This window comes from Lithobates pipiens, unplaced genomic scaffold (genome assembly GCF_037356315.1).
Source record: "Lithobates pipiens isolate NorthernLeopardFrog02 unplaced genomic scaffold, aLitPip1_a1.2 Scaffold_30, whole genome shotgun sequence".
Taxonomy (NCBI): Eukaryota; Metazoa; Chordata; class Amphibia; order Anura; family Ranidae; genus Lithobates; species Lithobates pipiens.
In genome coordinates this window covers 44,499,335-44,524,773 of record NW_027507791.1, presented here as the reverse complement: position 1 = coordinate 44,524,773, position 25,439 = coordinate 44,499,335, and the positions used below count along the sequence as shown (strand labels likewise).

General features: G+C 43.5%; 1 protein-coding gene across 1 annotated transcript in view; it reads right to left on the bottom strand.

Annotated features, from left to right (window-relative positions):
- Window positions 1-578: 578 nt before the first annotated feature.
- The window catches only part of MINDY1 (MINDY lysine 48 deubiquitinase 1), a gene marked incomplete in the record, with an annotated part of 44,666 nt that continues 19,805 nt past the window's right edge, over window positions 579-25,439 (bottom strand). The window contains 6 exon segments of the mRNA XM_077464116.1: window positions 579-1,040; window positions 9,225-9,392; window positions 10,540-10,719; window positions 12,908-13,050; window positions 15,303-15,405; window positions 19,613-19,771. Of these exon segments, the coding sequence (XP_077320242.1) occupies window positions 960-1,040; window positions 9,225-9,392; window positions 10,540-10,719; window positions 12,908-13,050; window positions 15,303-15,405; window positions 19,613-19,771 (834 nt within the window).

Below are 25,439 nucleotides of genomic sequence, written 5' to 3'. Positions count from 1 at the left end.
TGAGCCGACAGGAAGGGGGGGGGTTTCAAGTCATGATTGTATGATGGAACTTGTAGTTCTGCAACAGCTGGAGGGCCGCCAGCTTACAACCCTTAATGGGCCGAGAGGAAAGGGGGGGAGGGTCTCAAACTGGCGGCCCTCCAGCTTTTGCGGAACTAAAAGTCCCATCATACCTCTGCCTGAGGAAGTCATGCTTGCTTGTATGATGGGACTTGTAGTTCCGCAACAGCTGGATGGTCGCCAGTTTACAACCCTTAATCATACCTCTGCCTGAGGAAGTCATGCTTGTAACTTGTCAGCCTTGCAATGCCTCATGGAATTTGAGGGCGCTCCCAGTACAAAAACACTTACACTGGCCGTAGACATATATAGGGGGGGGCAACACAGCCTAAAGCCCACCTACACTATGCATACAGCTGGTGGGAGGGCTTTAAAAAAAAAAAAAAAAAAAGAGACCCTATTACATGGCCCCGAATGGGCAAGTTGGCCGGGCCTCCAAGTAGCAACAGCGCCCACTAGTGTTTTAGTAAAAAATTATTTAAACTTTTTTTTTTTATCTTTATCCGTCTGCACAAAAAAACATTTTTGATTTTTATTTTTTTGTTGTTGCTGTCTGCATCCCTGAAATCCTCCAGTCTAACTACGGTTTGGGTACAAAAACATCAAGAGAGAGAGAGAGATACAAGAAAGGCAATATCAGGAATTTGAGTTTAGAATGTCTCAACTAGTATATTACAAGAAAAACAAAAAAAAAGTCACACATTGTAAGTGCTTAGAAAGAAAAGAAAAGAAAACAAAAAAAAAAAAAAAAAAGATATAAGAAAAAGAAGGAGGGGCCTGAAACATGTACAAACGCAGCACAAAAAAAGTGGCATCTGCTGTACAATGGGGGGGGAAGTTGTGCTGCACCCCCTAGTGGTGAAACTGGATTCCGTCTCCTGAGGATGCAGGCCCCCGGGCTATAGAAGGACGCAGTCCGATTCCTGCTTCCGCCCCTGCCGCCGCTCCGAGGGAGGACGTCCGGGAGTCTGAGGCCTCGCCTGCGGATACAAAACAATTAAACATTAAAAGTAAAAAATGTAAACTCAAAATCGCTTAAAAAAAACAAAAAACAAATCACATAGAAGGGGCACCTCAAATGCAGGTCAGCAAAATCCCATTGGACTTTAAAACGTCAAAAACACCCCAGCCTTTGATTTCCACGTCAAGATTGTTATATGAAATAGCACACCCAGGTATCCCTTTAGACGTGCATGCTCTTCCCAGATGGACACTGGGTGCTTGCAGCTGTGCAATCTGCTGATCAGTTGCTTGATAGGGGTTTGGTGGGAGGGTTTGGCAAACTCCTGACACCATCACAGCACCCCCCATCACAGATCTTTTGCATTCTATAACAAAAAAAAAAAAAAGGAAGAAGAAGAACACACCCCTGACATCCCCTTAGATGTGCATGTTTTCTTCCTGCTGGCTATTGCAAGCTGCAGACGTAAGTTGTGCAATCTGCTGGTCACTTGCTTGATAGGGTTACCCGGGATGGATTGGCAAACTCACGTGTGCATGCTCCACGTCTTGTCTTGCTACTGGGTGGGGGTGAGGAGGGTATGAACAAGTGAAGCTTCCCCTTTTAATGACACTGGCTGGGAAGGGGTTAAACTTCAGGGGCGATCAAAGGGTTAACTGTGTGCCTAGCCAGCGCTTATGCGTGCTGTGTGCCTAGCCAGCGTTTATGCGTGCTGTGCTGTGTGCCTAGCCAGCGTTTATGCGTGCTGTGTTGTGTGCCTAGCCAGCGCTTATGCGTGCTGTGTGCCTAGCCAGCGTTTATGCGTGCTGTGTGCCTAGCCAGCGCTTATGCGTGCTGTGTGCCTAGCCAGCGCTTATGCGTGCTGTGTGCCTAGCCAGCGCTTATGCGTGCTGTGTGCCTAGCCAGCGCTTATGCGTGCTGTGTGCCTAGCCAGCGCTTATGCGTGCTGTGTGCCTAGCCAGCGCTTATGCGTGCTGTGTGCCTAGCCAGCGCTTATGCGTGCTGTGTGCCTAGCCAGCGCTTATGCGTGCTGTGTGCCTAGCCAGCGTTTATGCGTGCTGTGTGCCTTGCCAGCGTTTATGCGTGCTGTGTTGTGTGCCTAGCCAGCGTTTATGCGTGCTGTGTGCCTAGCCAGCGTTTATGCGTGCTGTGTGCCTAGCCAGCGTTTATGCGTGCCGTGTGCCTAGCCAGCGTTTATGCGTGCCGTGTGCCTAGCCAGCGTTTATGCGTGCCGTGTGCCTAGCCAGCGTTTATGCGTGCCGTGTGCCTAGCCAGCGTTTATGCGTGCCGTGTGCCTAGCCAGCGTTTATGCGTGCCGTGTGCCTAGCCAGCGTTTATGCGTGCCGTGTGCCTAGCCAGCGTTTATGCGTGCCGTGTGCCTAGCCAGCGTTTATGCGTGCCGTGTGCCTAGCCAGCGTTTATGCGTGCCGTGTGCCTAGCCAGCGTTTATGCGTGCCGAGTGCCTAGCCAGCGTTTATGCGTGCTGTGTGCCTAGCCAGCGTTTATGCGTGCCGAGTGCCTAGCCAGCGTTTATGCGTGCTGTGTGCCTAGCCAGCGTTTATGCGTGCCGTGTGCCTAGCCAGCGTTTATGCGTGCCGAGTGCCTAGCCAGCGTTTATGCGTGCCGAGTGCCTAGCCAGCGTTTATGCGTGCCGAGTGCCTAGCCAGCGTTTATGCGTGCCGAGTGCCTAGCCAGCGTTTATGCGTGCCGAGTGCCTAGCCAGCGTTTATGCGTGCCGTGTGCCTAGCCAGCGTTTATGCGTGCCGAGTGCCTAGCCAGCGTTTATGCGTGTCGAGTGCCTAGCCAGCGTTTATGCGTGCTGTGTGCCTAGCCAGCGTTTATGCGTGCCGAGTGCCTAGCCAGTGTTTATGCGTGTCGAGTGCCTAGCCAGCGTTTATGCGTGCCGAGTGCCTAGCCAGCGTTTATGCGTGCCGTGTGCCTAGCCAGCGTTTATGCGTGCCGAGTGCCTAGCCAGCGTTTATGCGTGCCGAGTGCCTAGCCAGCGTTTATGCGTGCCAAGTGCCTAGCCAGTGTTTATGCGTGTCGAGTGCCTAGCCAGCGTTTATGCGTGCTGTGTGCCTAGCCAGCGTTTATGCATGCCGAGTGCCTAGCCAGTGTTTATGCATGCTGTGTGCCTAGCCAGTGTTTATGCATGCTGTGTGCCTAGCCAGTGTTTGTGTGCTGCTTTTACTAGGGGAAGAGATGGATGTTAGTCCGCAAAATCTATTCCTCTCCCCATCAGAACAGAGATCTGCCTTGTTTACATAGGCAGAACTCTGTCCTGTGTCTCTGCCCGATGATTGGCGGCTGCTTTGAAAAAAAAAAAAAAAAAAAAATCACAGCAGAAGCGTCCCCTGTAGGCGGAAGCGCGTATAGAAACTTGATTCTGCACAGTAGGGCGTTTATGCGTGCCTAGCCAGCGTTTATGCGTGCTGTGCTGTGTGCCTAGCCAGCGTTTATGCGTGCTGTGTTGTGTGCCTAGCCAGCGTTTATGCGTGCTGTGTGCCTAGCCAGCGTTTATGCGTGCTGTGTGCCTAGCCAGCGTTTATGCGTGCTGTGTGCCTAGCCAGCGCTTATGCGTGCTGTGTGCCTAGCCAGCGCTTATGCGTGCTGTGTGCCTAGCCAGCGCTTATGCGTGCTGTGTGCCTAGCCAGCGCTTATGCGTGCTGTGTGCCTAGCCAGCGCTTATGCGTGCTGTGTGCCTAGCCAGCGCTTATGCGTGCTGTGTGCCTAGCCAGCGCTTATGCGTGCTGTGTGCCTAGCCAGCGCTTATGCGTGCTGTGTGCCTAGCCAGCGCTTATGCGTGCTGTGTGCCTAGCCAGCGCTTATGCGTGCTGTGTGCCTAGCCAGCGCTTATGCGTGCTGTGTGCCTAGCCAGCGCTTATGCGTGCTGTGTGCCTAGCCAGCGCTTATGCGTGCTGTGTGCCTAGCCAGCGCTTATGCGTGCTGTGTGCCTAGCCAGCGTTTATGCGTGCTGTGTGCCTTGCCAGCGTTTATGCGTGCTGTGTTGTGTGCCTAGCCAGCGTTTATGCGTGCTGTGTGCCTAGCCAGCGTTTATGCGTGCTGTGTGCCTAGCCAGCGTTTATGCGTGCCGAGTGCCTAGCCAGCGTTTATGCGTGCCGAGTGCCTAGCCAGCGTTTATGCGTGCCGAGTGCCTAGCCAGCGTTTATGCGTGCCGAGTGCCTAGCCAGCGTTTATGCGTGCCGTGTGCCTAGCCAGCGTTTATGCGTGCCGTGTGCCTAGCCAGCGTTTATGCGTGCCGAGTGCCTAGCCAGCGTTTATGCGTGCTGTGTGCCTAGCCAGCGTTTATGCATGCCGAGTGCCTAGCCAGTGTTTATGCATGCTGTGTGCCTAGCCAGTGTTTATGCATGCTGTGTGCCTAGCCAGTGTTTATGCATGCTGTGTGCCTAGCCAGTGTTTATGCATGCTGTGTGCCTAGCCAGTGTTTATGCATGCTGTGTGCCTAGCCAGTGTTGTGTGCTGCTTTTACTAGGGGAAGAGATGGATGTTAGTCCGCAAAATCTATTCCTTTCCCCATCAGAACAGAGATCTGCCTTGTTTACATAGGCAGAACTCTGTCCTGTGTCTCTGCCCGATGATTGGCGGCTGCTTTGAAAAAAAAAAAAAAAAAAAAATCACAGCAGAAGCGCCCCCTGTAGGCGGAAGCGCGTATAGAAACTTGATTCTGCACAGTAGGGCCCGCCCTGTAGCAGTAAACCTGCTATGGGGCAGTCAGTAAGTGGATAATTAAACAAATAGCAGACGATCCCGCCATGAAGACCCTCATTCAGGCACTTCCTGTTAGAGGGTGACAACGCTCTGTCCCCTCTCTCCTGCATTATCTTTTTTTTTGCATGGGGGCTTTTTTTTTTTTTTTAAACAGGATGTCCGCTGTTGTCCCGGTCAGAAAACCAGTCTTGAGAAATGCCGTGCAGTCAATTGCTGGAATACATGTAGACAGGAAAAGGCTGCAAAGAGGCTGCAGGAGAGGAGCAGCACCGACATATAATAATAAAAATAGGTAAAAAAATAAATAAATAGTATTGTATTAAAAGAAATAGCAATTATTTATGATACACAGTGCTGAGCAAACCGACATTTTTCCAGGTGGAAAGGTTAGCGATCATCGAATACTTCCCTCCTTTCAGACTAATGCGTTGTGACTGGCCGTCATTGACTTCACACAGCCAATCACCACCCACCTCCATGGATTAGCACCCTCCAGTGTGATCTATAGGGAGATCCCGGGGGTTTACCTATGCCGGGTGACGTAACTGATGTAAATAGCGGTGGATTAGCAGAGGCGGCAGGTGGCGGGCAGGAAGCCTCTCGTCACCGATTTGTGGAAATATTCACACCTAGGAAATGAGATTACGGCTTCTGACTCACAACCAGATTACAGATTCTTTTTCTTCCCCCGAATGTCTTAGTTTATTTCTGAGCGTCTATGTCATACCCAACACATTGCCGATGAGTCACGCCGCACGAAAGGGGGGTCACCTCCGACCTTCCCTTCAGTCTCGCACACTTGTAGCGGCTCCTCTCTCCTGGATTGCAACGGCTTCCTCCGATTTCACCGCACACTGTGAGCTTCTCACCATGTGCAGCAGAAGCTGCAGCAAGTCAGATAAGAGCCCCGCCCCATTTCCTGGCTGGAGGGACATTCAGCATCATCTGGCAGCCCTTTCCTTCAGAGCCCGTCTCTGGCCCGCCCCCCTTTCATTCATTGGATACCAGTTCCTGCAGTCAGGAGGTGCTCGGCATTACATGCAAATAAAGTCTACCTAGGAATGCCAATATCAGGGGGTCTCAAACTGGCAGACCTCCAGCTGTTGCGAAACTACAAGTCCCATCATGCCTCTGACTGTGGGGGTCATGCTGGCAACTGTCAGCATTGCAATGCCTCATGGGACTTGTAGTTTTGCAAGAGCTGGAGGGACGGCAGTTTAAAACCTCCTGTTCTAGACGGACGCTAAACTGCTCGAAAATTAGCATAACTCCTCCCACTGCTTGCGCCAGGGCTCCTGGGATGAGTACAGAGAGCGGGGTGTGCCCTGATGTTTTTACATGAAATTATGTACATCAGTGGTTCTCGACGTCAGAGATGTGTGCGTGTGTATATATATATATATATATTTTCTATCTAGATTTATCAATATCTCTAGATCTATCAATATCTCTAGATCTATCAATATCTATCTAGATCTATCAATATCTCTATATCTAGATCTATCCATCTATCAATATCTCTAGATCTATATCTATCAAGATCTATCAATATCTCTAGATCTATCAATATCTCTAGATCTATCAATATCTCTAGATCTATCAATATCTCTAGATCTATCAATATCTCTAGATCTATCAATATCTCTAGATCTATCAATATCTCTAGATCTATATCTATCTAGATCTATCAATATCTCTAGATCTATATCTAGATCTATCCATCTATCAATATCTCTAAATCTATATCTATCTAGATCTATCAATATCTCTAGATCTAGATCTAGATCTATCCCTCTATCTAGATCTATCCCTCTATCCCTATCCCTCTATCCCTATCCCTCAATCCCTATCCCTCAATCCCTATCCCTCAATCCCTATCCCTCTATCCCTATCCCTCTATCCCTATCCCTCTATCCCTATCCCTCTATCTAGATCCATCTATCTAGATCCATCTATCCATCTAGATCCATATCTATCCATCTAGAGCTATATCTATCCATCTAGAGCTATATCTATCCATCTAGAGCTATATCTATCCATCTAGAGCTATATCTATCCATCTAGAGCTATATCTATCCACCTAGAGCTATATCTATCCATCTAGAGCTATATCTATCCACCTAGAGCTATATCTATCCATCTAGAGCTATATCTATCCACCTAGAGCTATATCTATCCACCTAGAGCTATATCTATCCACCTAGAGCTATATCTATCCACCTAGAGCTATATCTATCCACCTAGAGCTATATCTATCCACCTAGAGCTATATCTATCCACCTAGAGCTATATCTATCCATCTAGAGCTATATCTATCCATCTAGAGCTATATCTATCCACCTAGAGCTATATCTATCCACCTAGAGCTATATCTATCCACCTAGAGCTATATCTATCCATCTAGAGCTATATCTATCCATCTAGAGCTATATCTATCCATCTAGAGCTATATCTATCCACCTAGAGCTATATCTATCCACCTAGAGCTATATCTATCCACCTAGAGCTATATCTATCCACCTAGATCTATATCTATCCATCTAGATCTATATCTATCTAAATAATTTGGGGGGTTCCAAGTAATTTTCTAGCAAAAAAATAGAGAAGGACAAAGCAGGGCTGAGGATGACAGAGGCACGTAAACTGATCGCGGTCAGAGCTCAGCAGCCATGATATACCGTGGTCAGTTTACAGAGGGAAGGGCATAGCCAGGCAGGATCAGCCAGATATTCAGGGTATACAGGGGACCAAATTACACAGTACAAGCACTGTGCTGTATAACATGCTTTAATGGAAACAGTTTTGTTTTTTTCCTTCTTTACTGTAAAGTGTTTGTTAAGGCCCCCCCCCCCCCACCCAAAAAAAAAAAAAAAAAAAAACTTTACGGTAAACAAGAAGAAAAAACAAAACAAAAAACAAAAACCCACAAACACAACCCTTTGTGCTGGCCATACATTATAGAACTTTCTTGTACAATTTTCCTTTAGATTTACCAAAACCATATCATTTGAAGTTAAACATAAACACTTTCAATTTGAATGCAATCAGGAAGGCCCTTGCACTACATAAATGAAGGTAAATTAAAGCAAATTGAACAAGAAAATTGTATAATGTATGGCCAGCACAAAGGTGTTTTTTTATCCCTTTTTTTTATTTATTTTTTTACCCTAAAGTGTTTAACAAAAAAGAATAAAAAAAAAAAAAAAAAAAAAAAGGGACCCTGTTCCCTTAAAACCACTTTAACCACCTTCAATACCGACACTTATACACCTTCCTGCCCAGGAAAAGTTTCAGCTTTCAGCGCTGTTGCACACTGAATGACAATTGCGCGGTCGTGCTACACTGTAACCATAATACATTTTTATAATTTTTTTCCCACAAATAGAGCTTTCTTTTGGTGGTATTTGATCACCTCTGCGGTTTTTATTTTTTGCTAAACAAACAAATAAAAAAAGAAGATCGAAAATTTTGAAAAAAAAAATCTAAAAAAAGTTTTGCTTTTGTTTCCGTTATAAAAATTTTGTAAATAAGTAAGTTTTCTCTTTCACTGATGGGCACTGATAAGGCGGCACTGACGGGCATTGATAAGGTGGCACCGATGAGGTGGCACCAACGGCCCCCCGACGATGGGCGCTGATGGGCAGCAGAATGCTAGGCGGCACTGATATGCAGCACTGATGGGCATTGATAGACAGCACTGAGGTGGCACAGGTGCGCATTGATGGGCACTGAGGTGACACTGATGGGCATTGAAAGGCTGAAAAGATGGGTACTTATGGGTGGCACTGATGGGCGACACTGATGGGCATTGATACACGGCACTGATATGAGGCACTGATGGGCATCCCTGGTGGCACTGACAGTGTTAGGCATTGCCAGTGGGCAATGATTGCCAGCTGTCTGGGAACAAATGTGCATTTCCCTGGGGGTCTAGGGGGGGCATACCTGGTGGTCCAGTGTGGATGGCCATCCTGGTGGCCCTGGGTGGCATGATGGTGTTCCTGTGCGGGATCCGAGGGAGGGGGGCTGTGCTGATAAACAATCAGCACAAACACCCCCTGTCATGGGAGCCGCTGATCGGCTCTCCTCTACTCACGTCTGTCAGACACGATTGAGGAAAAGCCGATCACTGGCTCTTCCCATTTACATAGTGATCAGCCGTGATTGGACAGGGCTGATCACATGGTAAACAGTCTTCCGTCAGAGGCTCTTTACCTAGATTATCAAACTTACACACAACGATCGCAGCAACGTGCTCCCCCGGGGGCACGCAGCGGCATAATATCCTGAGGACGTCATATGACGCCCAGTCAGGATATTGAAACCACTTTGCCGCCGTCATTCTGCTATATGGCGGGTGGCAAGTGGTTAAACTTGGTCTTCAAATGTGGGTGAAGCTACAGGCAGCCTATAGGAGGGGTGTTTAGAGGACAACCTCTGCTGCGACTGGGTGGTTCTTGATACCCCACATTACCTGTGGAGGGGAGTGCGACGGTCCTGGGACTGGGGCCTGCGGCTGCTGCTGCTGTTGTTGCTGCTGCTGTTGGTATTCCTCCTGCTGTAGCTGTCTGGCCAGCTCCAGGTCACTGATGGGTAGGGGGCCTTGCTGCTGCTGTTGTAATGACAGAGCGATCATGTAATCCTGGAGGGGAAAAAAAAAAAAAAAAAAAAAAAGGATGACAATTACTTTACCAGGCTAGATAGAGTGGGAAGGGGTTAGGACCGCCTTCATTTTAATTATTTTTTTTTCTTAGTTATTGCTTTCAGTGTCCTGCTTGTCCAGCTTTGTCCTAGACCCCCCCTCTGTCAATGTGACAAAAAATAAAAAAATAAAAAAAAAAAAAAACCCAATAAGCGTATATTGATTGGCTTATATATATAGTGTCTATAAACTATGGAATATATATTGGAATTTTTTATTTATTTTATTTATACTAGTAATGGTGGCGATCAGCGACTTGCGGCAGACAATCTAACACTAACTGACACTTGACACTTTGTGAGAACCAGTGGCACTAATACAGTGATCAGTTCTAAAAATATGCACCGTCACTGTACTAATGACACTCTCTCGGAAAGGGGTTAAACATCTAGGGCAATCAAAGGGTTAAAGTGTTACTAAACCCAGGAGCCTGCATTCTCTATACCTGGTCTCCCAGAGTACACAGAAATGCAATTATTTTAGTACATAAAAACTGTTTTTTTTTTTATCAGCAGTATATAGCAGTCTTGTGACTTCTATCAGTGTCCATCTATGCACTAGTTAAAGCTTGTAGGAGGAGTTTTCTGACTATCTTATGAGGCCGCAGGACCCCTGACCCTCTGTCTGGACAGTGGTGATTGGCCCTGTGCTCATCACATGCACCCTCCCAAGGAAAAAAAAACAAAAAAAATAAAAACACCTCTCTCTAGAAATACACATCAAACTGGGCATTGTGCAGCCTGACTCCATAGACTTGTGTTATCATGAAATTATCAGGAGACAGCGGAAGAAGGGGAGGGTCAAAGACGACAGGATCAAACAGCCTTTTTACACAATGTGCACATCCATCGGTCAGCAGCCGCTGATTGGCTTGTGCTTCATCTCATCACAGCACAACCACAGCGCAGGCGGCAAACTCGTGCGCACCCCCTACCCGGAAGTGCCGGATCACGTACGCCAATCTCATCAATAGGAGTTTGTTTAAAGATCTGTACAGCTCCATCATCAAACCGTATCTCTGTTGAGATCAGAGTTCCTCTTTAGGTTTTCGTTTATTGTGGCTGAGCCGCCTGAAGTCTGGTTATACCTGATCGACCTGCCTCTGCTGCAGCTGCTGGGGGCCGTAGGCGGCTTCCTTTTCCAGCTGAGTCAGGTGGAAGTCGGAGTCACAGAAGCAGCTGTCCCCTTCTACGTTGTGGAGGCTTTCCCAGATCACCTTCTCCTCTTGTAGAAAGCCTTGGTCCGTCACCAACAAATACAGGTGGCCCTGTCATCGAGAACATGCAAAAGGATTTACTAAAAAACACACACAGAACATGCTGCCTATTGCTTTAGGGGTCAGTTTTTGTATTGTATTATATAGGGCATGTGGTTTATAAACCGCTATACATTCCCATTCATTAACTCATGGCTTCTGTTGTCAATGCTGCCCTCTAATGGTCACACAAAGCATAGCATGTGCTTCATTTGTACTCTATAGAAACACAATTGTGTACAATTTTATTATTAATATATATATATATATATATATATATATATATATATATATATATATATATATATATATATATATATATATATATATATATATATATATATATATATCTCTATCACATTTACACACAGTTTAAAATAAAGAATTGTATTTATTGTAATGATTTAGTTTTACATAACTGCTCTAAATTTTATTTGAATAAAAATAAATATTATATATATATATATATATATATAAATATTTATTTTTATTCAAATAAAATTTAGAGCAGTTATGCAAGATTAAATCATTACAATTCTTTATTTTAAAGTGTATAATATATATATATACACACATACATATACATACATATACACATATATATATATATATATATATATATATATATATATATATATATATATATATATATATATATATATATATATATATACACACACACATACATACATACACACACAATTTAAAAATAAAGAATTGTATTTATTGTAATGATTTAATTTTACATAACTGCTCTAAATTTTATTTTAATAATAAAAAAAAGATATCTTTTTTTAATTTTTATTATTTTTTTTTTTTTTTTATTCAAATAAAATTTACAGCAGTTATGTTTTTATTTAGAGCAGTTATGCAAGATTAAATCATTACAATAAATACAATTCTTTATTTTAAAGTGTGTGTGTGTGTGTGTATATATATTTATATATACACACACACATACATACATACATACATACATATACACACATACACACTTTAAAATAAAGAATTATATTTATTGTAATGATTTAATCTTGCATAACTGCTCTAAATAAAAACATAACTGCTGTAAATTTTATTTGAATAAAAAAAATAAAAATAAAAAAAAAAAATTAAAAAAAAAGATATCTTTTTTTTATTATTAAAATAAAATTTAGAGCAGTTATGTAAAATTAAATCACTACAATAAATACAATTATTTATTTTTAAATTGTATATATATATATATATATATATATATATATATATATATATATATATATATATATATATATATATATATATACACAGATACATACACACACACACATACATACACACACACACGTATTATACTAATTGATTGAGATTGATTGATATATATATAGATCAATCACTGTTCAATAAAGTACAATTTTTAAATATAAGGAATCAGCGCCAGCCCTCATCAGTGCCAGCCCTCATCAGTGCCAGCCCTCATCAGCGCCAGCGCCAGCCCCCCCCCCATCAGCATAAGTGAAACGCATTAACACCATTGCATCCATGCATTTCACCCTTGTGACTTAAGAGGACTGTAGAGTCGGTGGCGGTTTTAACATACAGTCTATTTGGAGGGCATACAGGAGTCTTAGCAGCAGCAGCGCCATCACCTCAGTGCCAGGACAAGATCACCCAGTGCCCAGGGCAAAGATGCCAAATTGCACCCCTCTTCATTATGCGAGAGCTTGGTAATTGGTAAAGGCAACAGATATAAAAAAGTACCTGAATCTATCATATAGGATTCTTATATTCCCCCTGTACAGCCGAAGCAAGACTGGGAGAGGGAAGGACGAGCATGAGGAGCCAAACCAGACTCTACTGCAGTGTGCCGAATGGAAAGGAGGGCAAAACTGAACACAAGGATGAGCCCCCTGGTGATGAAGCTCCTTTAATATCCAATCAGGATGCCGACTGGAAAGGAGGGCAAGACAACACAGTGATGAACCCCCTGGTGCTCAAAGCTCCTTTAATATTCAATCAGCAGGCTAAGAGAGAGAGAGAGAGGGGAGCGGTGTTCTTTATCAATCTTTGCTGCGAGACGGGGCTATGCAGTCTGGCGGGGGGGTGCCTGGATCACAAGACCATTCAATATATACATAACTTCAGGTGTGTATGTAGCGGAGAGAGATCCTGCATTGAGCTCTAATTAGGGGGTGACGGGGGAGGGGGCGCAGAGCCGTACCTTGTGCTTTATCAATGTGCTGAAGTGATTGTTCCGGAAGAAGACGCTGAGCTCGCCTTCTTTGACAGCCGCCATCAGTTCACACAGGCCGTGATAGGTCAACTGTGCTGCAGAAGACTCCAGGAACTGTTCCGCCAGAAGGCCTGCAAGAAAGGAGGAGGAGGAATGGTGAACCGGAGAGGTCCAAACGATACACCAGATGACGAAAAACAAAACAAATTTTATTTTATATTATATTATATTATATTATATTATATTATATTATATTATATTATATATTAATATATATATATATATATATATATATATATATATATATATATATATATATATATATATATATATATATATATATATATATATATATATATATATATATATATATATATAGACCAAACGCCACTACTAGTTTAACCACTTGAGACCCGCGCTATAGCCGAATGACGGCTACAGCGCGGATCTCCTTTTCCGGGACTACGTCTATTGACGTCGTCCCATGCACGAGCGGCCTGCACGCTCTGTGATCACCCGTGCAAGGGGTCGATCCCGACCCCTTATCACGTGATCAGCTGTCAGCCAATGACAGCTGATCATGTGATATAACGGAGCTGGTAATCGGCTATTATTCCTCCTCGCACTGTCAGCGCGAGGAGAAAAAAAAAAAGCCGATCACGGCCAGCCCTGCTAGTGCCCACCTGCCCCCTGCCAGTGCCCACCTGCCCCCTGCCAGTGCCACATTAATAAAAAGTGCCCCCCGTCAGTGCCACCCAGCAGTGCCCACAGTGCCACCCAGCAGTGCCACCCTGCAGTGCCCACAGCGCCACCCAGCAGTGCCCACAATCTGCCTTAAAAAATGTGCTGCACCCCAGTGCCACATATCCGCACCCATCAGTGTCATCTACCAGTGCCCAGCAGTGCCGCCCATCAGTGCCATCTATCAGTGGTACCTATCAGTGCCCATCCGTGCCACCCATCCATGCCATCTTATCTGTGCCCATCTTTGCCCATCAGTGCCGCCTTATCTGTGCCTATTAGTGTCGCCTTAACTATGCCCATCAGTGCCCACCAATGCAGCCCATCAGTGCCCACCAAGGCAGCCCATCAGTGCCCACCAAGGCAGCCCATCAGTGCCCACCAAGGCAGCCCATCAGTGCCCACCAAGGCAGCCCATCAGTGCCCACCAATGCAGCCCATCAGTGCCCACCAGTGCAGCCCATCAGTGCCCACCAGTGCAGCCCATCAGTGCCCACCAGTGCAGCCTATCAGTGCCGCCTCATCAGCGCACTTCAATGAAGGAGAAAAATGACCTGTTTGCAAAATTTTATAACAAAATATTAAACATGATTTTTTTTTTTTGCATCTTTTTTTGTTTGTTTAGCAAAAAATAAAACTCCGAGCTGTAACTAAATACCACCAAAAGAAAGCTCTATTTGTGGGAAAAAAATGATAAAAATTTCATTTGGGTACAGTGTTGTATGACCGCGCAATTGTCATTCAAAGTGCATCAGCGCTGAAAGCTGAAAATTGGTCTGGGACTGAGGGGGGTTTAAGTGCCCAGTAAGCAAGTGGTTAAAAAAAAAAAAATGCCATAAATCTATCCCCTATTTTGTTGACGCTATAACTTTTGCGCAAACCAATCAATATACGCTTATTACGATTTTTTTCCCCAAAAAATATGTAGAAGAATATATATTGGCCTAAACTGATGAAGAAAGGTGGTTTTTTTTTGGGATATTACGGGAAAAAAAACAAAAACAAAAAAAACAAAACCTTTTTCTTCAAATTTTTTTTTTGTTTATAGCGCAAAAAATCTAAAATAAATAAATAAATATATAAAAATAAAATAAAAAAAACGCAGTGGTGATCAAATACCACCAAAAGAAAGCTCTATTTGTGGGGAGAGAAAAAAAAATAAAAAAAAAGGACATGAATTTTGTTTGGGTACAACGTCACACGACCGCACAATTGTCAGTTAAAGTAAACGCAGTGCCGTATTGCAAAAAAAATGGCCTGGTCATTAATGGGGAGAAAAATCTTCCCGGGGCTGAAGTGCTTAAAAAGGCACTGAGACTTTGAAGAAGTTGTACATATTTGAACGGTTGTCTTTGAAAGACCACGGGGTGCGACTTATCATGTGACTTTAGTGTCCGAAGCCGCACAATTGTAAATGGAGTCCAAGACAGTATTATGGACTATGTTTACCTAATAGTACATTATATGGGCTCAATGAATTAGAGTCTTTACTGCAACATTGTTCAGGGTTGAAAAAAAAAAAAAAAAAATGCACTAATATACTTTGCTGCTGTCCTTTAAAAGTCCACCCCCTCCCCTGCCCCTCCCCCCCCAAAAAAAAAAAAAACCAATAAGGTATGAATGTATGTTGGGAGTTTTTTACCTTCGGTCACCTGGTTCGGGTCGGGCGAATGCTTGCACATTATAATCTTTTCCACCAGCTGATTGTAGCTTAGTTTGCCCACCGCACTCACCATTTCTGGGCTCTGCAAAGAAAGAAAAAATAAAAAATAAAAAAAAAAAGGAAGGAGAAACATCATGAAAAAGGATTTGCAAAGCACCGTGGGTTAGCTAAAACGAAGACTGGGATGCCGCTAAAGCTCATGTGCGTGTAAAGGCAGGTCCTCCCAATGGTTTTGGCAATATAGTGTATTTGTACCATCGGGTGAAGGAAAATTAAACACTCACCGGCTAAAGCTGCTGCCTGTTCACTTTCTTGATTTACACAGAGGCACGCCTCCAGCTCTGCAGCTCTCATTGGCCCTCTTAGGACTCGCCACCCCTCCCTTCCTGGCAAATTCTCATGAGAGTGAGAGAGAGAGAGAGAGAGAGCGCAAGAGCTGTGTATGATGTCGTAAGCCTAGAGACTAATGACCAGACAAGAAACAGGAAGTGGCCTGTTTAACCACTTAAGGGACAGATACTCTTTTTCAGACTCGGTGTTTACATGTTTATCAATTCTAATTTTATTCTAAGTTATTATAAAGTAACATCTACAATTAATTACATACATAATGATCACATTTGTTTTGTTGCACAAATCTTGGATACTTTTACACATTAAAAAAAAAAAAAAAAAAAAAAAAAAAAGGTATCTTGCGCTGAAACGTTGTCTAACACCTCCATGGGCCACAAAAAAAAAAAGTGTCCTATTTTCCTTTTTCTTTCTCTTCCCTCTTTTACCTTTCCTTCCCTTTCCCTCTCTCCTTTCTCTTCCCCTTTTCTTTTCCCCATCAGGGTCTTTCCTTCCATTTCTTTCCTCCTTTTCCTTTTTTTTTTTTTTTTTTAAAAGGTGTTTACATGTTTAAAACATTTTGTATTTTTTTTTGCTAGAAAATTACTTAGAACCCCCAAACATTATATATTTTTTTTTCCTAACACCCTAGAGAATAAAACGGCGGTCACTGCAATACTTTTTTTCACACCAGCAGCGGTCTTACAAGTGAACTTTTTTGGGGAAAAAAAAAAAAAAAAAAAAATCACTTTTTTGATTGATTTCAATGGGAAGGGGCGCTTTAGGAGCGGCGTATTCACCGCTCCAAAAGCACTGCAAAAGAAGGACTTTTCTTTTTTTTACGCCCCCTGCCAGCGCAGCGCCTCAGTGTGAAAGCACCTGGGGTTTCACATTGGGATTGCAGTTGCAGCTTCTTTCAGGCACTTTTATTTTTTTAAGCTAAAGCGCCTGAAAAAAGCCCCAGTGTGAAAGGGATCTCAGTGTGAGAGCACTCGGGCTTTCACATTGGGATTGCAGATGAGGCTTCTTTCAAGCACTTTACAGGCGTTTTTTTTTTTTTTTTATCGTGAAAGCGTCTGAAAAATGCCCCAGTGTGCAGGGGGTCTTACAGTGTTGTGTATTTCTTCACATGTAATGGGTTGGTCCATAAGTTCCCTATAAGATTCCGTGAGAGATGGTAGAGATAAAGTATGTAGGAAATCAGGGCTGGGCTGGGGTATATAGGTTAGAATAGAAATCTTAAAATTCACGAAGAAGCTTTTGAGGGTTTTGGGAGAGATTGCCTGCCCGCCCCCCCCCCCGAGAGTCTAATTTTCGGGAGAGCAGTATGCGTGTGTTTAGGGGTAAGTTTGTGTGCCAGCAATGAGCCCAGTCGGTCACGCCAGGTTTAAAAAAAAAAAAAAAAAAAAAAAATTGATTAGTCCTGCGCAAACATTTCTCCGCTTTCGTAGTGAGGCAAATATTGGAGTTCTGTACGGGCCTGTTCCAGCTCGAGCAACAAGTCTGGATGTGGGGGAACGTTTATGTTGGGTAGCTAGGGTTTCATATTCCTTAGTTTTGATTTTGAAAGATTCAAAGAAAAAAATAAAAATAAAACACATGACATGGCCTCTTAAATATGAGATTTGGCGTCAAAAAGACCTCATATTTACACTAAAATGCATAAAAAAAAAATTATATTATATTATAATTATATATATATATATATGTATGTGTATATATATATATATATATATATATATTATACACTTTAAAATAAAGAATTGTAATGATTTAATCTTGCATAACTGCTCTAAATTTTATTTGAATAAAAAAAAAAAAAATATATATATATATATATATATATATATATATATATATATATATATATATATATATCTATATCTATATCTATATCTATCTATATATATATATATATATATATATATATATATATATATATATATATATATACACACACACATACACATATATATATACATACACATTTTTTTTTTTTTTTAAATGCATTTTAGTGTAAATATGAGGTCTTTTTGATGCCAAATCTCATATTTGAGAGGCCTGGTCATGCTTTTTTTTTTTTTTCTATTACAAGGGATGTTTACATTCCTTGTAATAGGAATAAAATAGGAATTAAAGTGACACATTTTATTTTATTTTTTTTAAAAGAACAGTGTAAAAATAAAAAATAAAAAAAGGTCAAATAAATAAGACGAGCTCGCATGCAGAAGTGAACGCATACGTGAGTAGCTCCCGCATATGAAAATGGTGTTCAAACCACACATGTGAGGTATCGCCGCGATCGGTTGAGCGAGAGCAATAATTCTAGCCCTAGACCTCCTCTGTCACTCAAAACATGCAATCTGTAGAATATTTTAAACGTCGCCTATGGAGATTAAGGGTAAAAGTTTGTCATCATTCCACGAGCGGACGCAATTTTGAAGCGTGACATGTTGGCTATCAATTTACTCGACGTAACATTATCTTTCACTATATATAAAAATAAAATTAAAAAATTGGGCTAACTTTACTTTTGTCTTATTTTTTTAATTCCAAAAAGTCTATTTTCCCCCCCAAAAAAAAGTGCGCTTGTAAGACCGCTGTGCAAATACGTTGCAACAAAGTATTGCAACGACCGCCATTTAGGGTGTTAGAAAAAAAAAAATGTATAATGTTTGGGGGTTCCAAGTAGTTTTCGAGCAAAAAAACAAAACAAAAAACTGTTTTTAACTTGTAAACAACACATCTCAGAAAGAGGCTCGGTCCTTAACCACTTTCCACCCGGCCAATGCATATATACGGCCGGGTGGGAGCCGTCTACTCCTGATAGGCAGTTCAGGAACGTCCTTCAGGAGTAGCGGGATCGCGCGCTCGCGCAGCGGCGCGATCCCGATGTGCTCGTGTCACCCGGACACGGCACATCTCAGATCGGCAGGAGGGCTCTGTGATTGGCCCTCCTGATCACATGACGGCCGTGTCCAATCACGGCCGTCATGTGATGTAAACAAACAGCCGGTTGCTAGGCAATCGGCTCTCCTCTCCTCACACGGAAGTCATCGCTGAGGAGAGGAGAGCAGAACGCTGCAGCCGGCTGATGATCAGTGAGTATGGGCTGCTTTTTACAGCTTTACACTACACTGATGATCAGTGAGTAAAAACACACAACACACCACACAGTACAAACATAGTCCCCACATATGTCCCCAAAACACACATGTCCCCAAAACATACATGTCCCCAAATAATAAAAACACATGTCCCTAATAATAAAAACATGTCCCCCACATATGTCCCACTAAAATCACATGTCCCAATGATTATCTGCACACATATGTACGTGATCACCTGCACACATGTACATGATCATTTGCGTACATATGTCCGTGATCACACAAACCAATTATTATACACTTAACGGAATTTTTTTTTACCAAAAACATGTAGCAGAATACATTTTGGCTTAAATTTATGACAAAATTTGATTTTATTGGATTTCTTTTCAAATAGAAAAAAGAAAATATTGTTTTTTTCCCAAATTTCCGCTATTTTTGCGCTTATATCGCAAAAAAAAAATAAACGGAGTCGTGAATAAATAACACCAAAATAAAGCTCTATTTGTGCGAACAAAATGATAATAATTTCATTTGGGTACAGTGTAGCATGACCGCGCAATTGTCACTGAAAGCGCTAGAGCGCTGAAAGCTGAAAATTGGGCTGGGAAGGAAGGGGGTGAAAGTGCCCTGTATTGTAGTGGTTAAGTGGTTAAACAAAAAAATAAAAAAACAAACACAAATCCTTACAACCACTTGCAGCCAAATGATATACAGGTACACGATTTGGCGGCAAGTGGTAAAGGTTCAGTTCAACTGTAAAGGGGGGTGTGTGGTTTGAAAGGGGGGGGGGGTAACAAGCCACACTGGAACACAAGTCACAGCCATACGGTTCTTCCTTAGTGGTACCTGCGGGTCAACCAGCCAGCCGTGGTACAATGGTATGTTGAGAAGATCGAAGACAATGCATTCCGGGGTGTACTCGAAATCTGCCACTCCTGTGAACCGCACATTGACATCCAGACCTGTCGACAGCTTGGGCAAAATTGTCATGGCATCATTCACATTCTGAAAAAAAAAAAATAAGTAAAGACAAAAAAATTACTAATAAAAAAATAAATGAAATAAAAAAAGTCCACTAGCTCACTAGCTGATTTTACTTTAATCTGGGGCTCTGTTAGAAGGATTTCTTTTCACTTCCTGTCCCACTGACCTCAGAGAGGAAGTGAGGGAAAAAACCTCCAACAGAACAGCAACATGGATATATACAGAGAGATATAGATATAGCTTTTCTTTAGTAGTGTAGGGGAGTTTGACAGGTACCCGCTCCCCCACTTCAGGTCAGATCGTCACCGCTTGTTGCCAGCGGTTTAGACATTAATGGCTGTGTGTTGAGTTATTTTGAGGGGACGGCAAATTTACACTGTTATACAAGCTGTACACTCACTACTTTACATTGTAGACAAGTGTCATTTCTTCAGTGTTGTCACATGAAAAGATAGAAGAAAATATTTACAGAAAATGTGAGGGGTGTACTCACTTTTGTGAGATACTGTGTGTATACACACACACACACACACACACACATATATATATACACATAATATATATATATATATATATATATATATATATATATATACACATAATATATATATACACATAATATATATATACACATAATATATATATATATATACAGATCTATATGTGTATATATATATATATATATATATATATTACATATATATATATATATATATATATATATTACATACATATATACATATATACATATATATATTGTAGACATGTCACTGGAGAAGTGGTTGAGGGGGTGTACATCTCACTTAGGTTGCTACACAGTGTGAGATGGTAAGTCCAGGATGGATCAGTTTCTCAGCAGCGATATGCTGCTGAGTTGTTATTTAATCTTGCCGGGCCTGGGTTTATATGGAATGGCAGGTAGGTTTGGTAGAGGGACCTGTCATTCCACACCCCCCCGATCCAGTTCTGGGTTTTGGATCAGGTGAGCTTTGATCCTAATTAGCCTGGGAAGGTAAAGGCTCTGCTGGGCCTGCAGGTGATTGCTCTCAGCCAGGGAATGAACAATCTGTGTGTTGGAGGAAGCTGCAAGCACAGCCACTGCTGGAGCTAAAACCCACCCTGCGATATCCAGGCGAAAGACGCTGTGTTTATAAGTGTCAGATAGGTGAGCAGAACCTGTTAGTAAGCGCCCAGCCGGGCTAGGTTGTTTTGTTTTATTATTATTTTGTTCCTGTTATACACAAGAAGCACGGAGTTGCTGTATATTTTGTTTGTTGGACTGTTTGTACCACGAATAAACGCCAAGGTCTGCTTTATAAATTCCAAGTCTGATGTGAACTGTGTCCAAACTCACCCTACCCCGGGAAGATCCCCTACAGTTGGTGGAGAATGCGGGCAAGTCGGTTGCTAGGGGCAACGGTGTGGACAGACTTGGCTACAGCTGCTTATGTCCTGGGTGAAAGCTGCAACTACACTCCAAGAACGATCCAGCAACATGGAGGAGATGCTGAAGCAGTTTATGCAAGTGAGTTTGCAACAACAGCAGGCTCAGACAGAGGCCAATAGACGACATGAACAGTCCATGGCGGCACAACAGCAGATGCATAAGGAAGAGTTGCAAGCTTTGCGCCAAAGCCAACAACAACTTATCGAGCACCTGATAGTAAATCGAGAGGCGCCTGTGGTTGCTAATCCACCCACAGTGATGGGAGCCGCTCCAGAGATTTTTTTTGGGAGAAGGACTGTGCAGAAAGCGCTGCAAAAGATGACTGCTGAGGACGATGTTGAGGCCTATCTAACAGTATTTGAGCGCGTGGCTGAGCGAGAGAAGTTACCAGCCGCTGAGTGGGCAGAGGTAATTGCGCCCTATTTAACAGGTGAACCTCAAAAGGCCTACTATGACCTCAGTGAGCAAGAGGTTAAGGACTATACTCGGCTAAAAGAGGAGATACTTGCCCGACTAGGAGTTACTACTGCAGTCCGTGCCCGGAGGGTACGCAACTGGAGCTACAGTCTGGACAAATCAGCGAGGTCCCAGATGTATGACCTAATCCATTTGGCAAGAAAGTGGTTGGAGCCAGACACTTCTACTCCTGCACAAATCCTAGAGAAGGTCGTGATGGATCGCTACCTCCGAGCACTTCCTACTGACCTGCAACGCTGGGTGGGACAAGGTGATCCTAAGAATGCAAACGAACTTGTCAACCTTGTGGAGAGGTTCCAGGCGACTGAGGACTACCTCCGTGATGTTCCTGCAGCATCTTCACCTCTCCGGAGCGCCAGATCTGTGCCGTCAGCTGGTAAGAGACTTCCATCTATTGGGGGAGTGTGGAGGGGTGCTGATGGAGGGAAAAGGGCTCAAGTGGTGTCTCAGGGACAAAAGACTGATGATGGTCCCGGGTGGCTAAGGGGCTCTAAAAAGGACTCCTTGCCAAGGAGACCAGGCCCTGTCCAGTGTTGGAGATGCCATGAGGAGGGACACGTGTCTGCCCATTGCCCTCTTACCACTGAACCCATGGAGTGTGACGCTAGCCGGCGTCAGTCGCTGTTTGCGGAACCATCTTGTGCTGCAGTTCCTGGACTAGAGACTGAACCGCAAATCTGCAACATCACAATCAATGACTTTCCTGTTAAAGCGTTAATGGACTCGGGAAGCCTCGTAACCTTGGTGCATGCTAGCCTGGTGGCTGGGGACTTAGAGTCTAAAAAGCATATGAGTGTTGTGTGCATACATGGTGATACAAAAGTGTACCCTATAGTGCTGGCTAAAATCGGGACTGAACAAGGCACCGTACAATATGAAGTGGGTGTGGTTAAAAACCTCATGCATAATGTAATATTGGGGCGCGATTTTCCATTATTCTGGGCTCTCTGGGAAAAAAGAAAAATCCCCAAAAGGAGTGAGGATACCTCTAAGGGGGTTGCCTTGTCCACTGTGAATGATAAAAATGTGCAGGATGAAAATGATTGTTTTCCTTTGCAGGTCCTGGCTGGGGAGGAGGAGGCCCCTCCCACTGAGCAAAATATACTAGACTTAGAGGTGTCTAGGGATAATTTTGGCGCTGCACAATTACAGGACCCCACTCTCAAAAATACGAGAGAGCAGGTTGCTGTTATGAATGGGGTACCTCAGGAACCAGATGCTGAAAAAAGATTTCCACATTTTTCGGTGACTAATGATCTTTTCTATAGAGTCAATAAGATTAAGGATGAGATTGTGGAACAGCTTCTGGTACCTAAGCCGTACCGGCGTCAGGTGCTTGACATGGCACATAACCATGTTCTTGGGGGACACTTGGGGACTGACAAAACGCAAGAGAGGGTTCTCCAGAGGTTTTTTTGGCCGGCGATATATGATGACATTAAAAAATACTGCAAATCGTGCCCCACATGTCAGGTTAGTGCCCCAGTGTCACATTTTCGCAGTCCTTTGGTTTCGCTCCCTATTATAGAGGTGCCTTTTGAGCGTATCGCCATGGATTTAGTGGGTCCCGTTGTAAAGTCAGCTAGAGGACACCAGTATATTTTGGTAGTCATAGATTATGCGACCCGCTATCCTGAGGCTGTACCCTTGAGAAACACTGCATCTAAAACAATTGCACGTGAGTTGTTTTATATGTTCTCTAGGACTGGGATCCCCAAAGAAATCCTAACTGACCAAGGTACGCCATTTATGTCAAAACTGATGAAGGAATTATGCAAACTATTTAAAGTCTCACACATCCGTACCTCTGTATACCACCCCGAGACGGACGGATTGGTGGAGAGATTTAATAAAACTTTGAAACATATGTTGAAGAAAGTGGTGGGAAAAGATGGTCGTGACTGGGATCATTTATTACCCTACCTCATGTTTGCTATTAGGGAAGTGCCCCAAGCGTCCACAGGGTTCTCACCATTCGAGTTGGTCTATGGTCGTCACCCTAGGGGTCTACTAGACATTGCAAAAGAGACATGGGAGAGTGAGTCCACCCCATACAAGAGTGTTATTGAGCATGTAGCACAAATGCAGGACCGTATAGCCACTGTAATGCCCCTGGTAAGGGAACACCTCCAGAGGGCTCAAGAGGCCCAAAGTAGAATTTACAACCGGTCCGCAAGAATCAGGACATTCAACCCAGGCGATAGGGTTCTTATACTAGTCCCCACTGTTGAGAGTAAATTCTTAGCGAAGTGGCAAGGTCCTTATGAAATTGTTGAAAAGATCAGTGAGGTGAACTACAAGGTGCACCAACCAGGTAGAAGGAAGCCTTTCCAAGTTTATCACATAAACTTGATCAAGCCCTGGAAAGACAGGGAATCCTTGGTGGCGACAAATACTGTTAATAATTTGTCACAACCAATCCCTCCAGTCAAGGTAAGTGATACTCTATCAGTGTCACAGAAACAGGAGGCTCAGGAATTTTTACAGAAAAACAAAAACAAGTTCTCTGACCTCCCAGGGCGTACACACCTCATCCATCATCACATTGAAACTGAGCCTAGAAGCAGAGTAAACCTTAAGCCCTATAGGATACCGGAGGCACGTAGGAAAGCCGTATCTGCCAAGGTAAAACGTATGCTTGATCTGGGGGTAATTGAGGTATCACAGAGTGAATGGTCCAGCCCGATTGTGCTAATCCCAAAGCCCAATGGAACTTGGAGGTTCTGTAACGATTTCAGAAAGTTGAATGAGATCTCCAAGTTCGATGCTTATCCTATGCCCAGGGTAGATGAGTTGATTGAGAAGTTGGGTAACGCCAGGTACATAACCACCCTCGATCTCACAAAGGGCTACTGGCAGATTCCACTTTCTGGTGAGGCTAAAGAGAAAACAGCATTCTCCACCCCTGATGGGCTATTCCAGTATGTAGTGATGCCATTCGGGTTACATGGGGCACCTGCAACTTTCCAGAGGTTGATGGACTTGATTCTGCGACCACATCGGGATTACTCAGCCGCCTACCTCGATGATGTGGTCATTTTTAGCCCTGATTGGGAAAGTCACCTCTGTAAGGTACAGGCCGTGTTGGATGCCATAAGTGATGCAGGGTTGACCATAAATGCCGAGAAGTGTGCTCTAGCCCTAGAAGAGGCCAAATATCTGGGCTACATTGTTGGGAGAGGATTGGTTAGGCCACAGCTAAATAAAATTGAGGCAATACAGAATTGGCCTAGACCCCTGACAAGGAAACAGGTTAGAGCTTTCCTGGGTATTACGGGTTATTACCGTAGATTTGTGCCGAACTTTGCCTCAGTTGCTGCTCCACTAACTGACTTGACAAAGGGCGGAAAGACAGCAATGGTCACGTGGACCCCAGAGGCCGAGAAGGCTTTCCAAAGCCTTAAGTCTGCCTTGTGCCAACCACCTGTGTTAGTTACCCCCAATTTCAGGCGAGAATTTCTGGTCCAGACAGATGCCTCTAACACAGGCTTAGGTGCAGTACTCTCACAAGTAGTGAATGGTGAGGAGCATCCGGTGACGTACTTGAGTAGAAAACTAACCCCGGCCGAGAAAAATTATGCCATTGTGGAGCGGGAATGTTTGGCAGTGAAGTGGGCCCTAGAATCTTTAAAGTATTACTTGCTAGGCAGGAAATTCAAGTTGGTGACAGACCATGCCCCCCTAACATGGGTGAAGTTAAACAAGGAGAGAAATGCAAGAGTGACTAGATGGTTTCTGTCCCTACAAAACTTTAATTTCACTGTG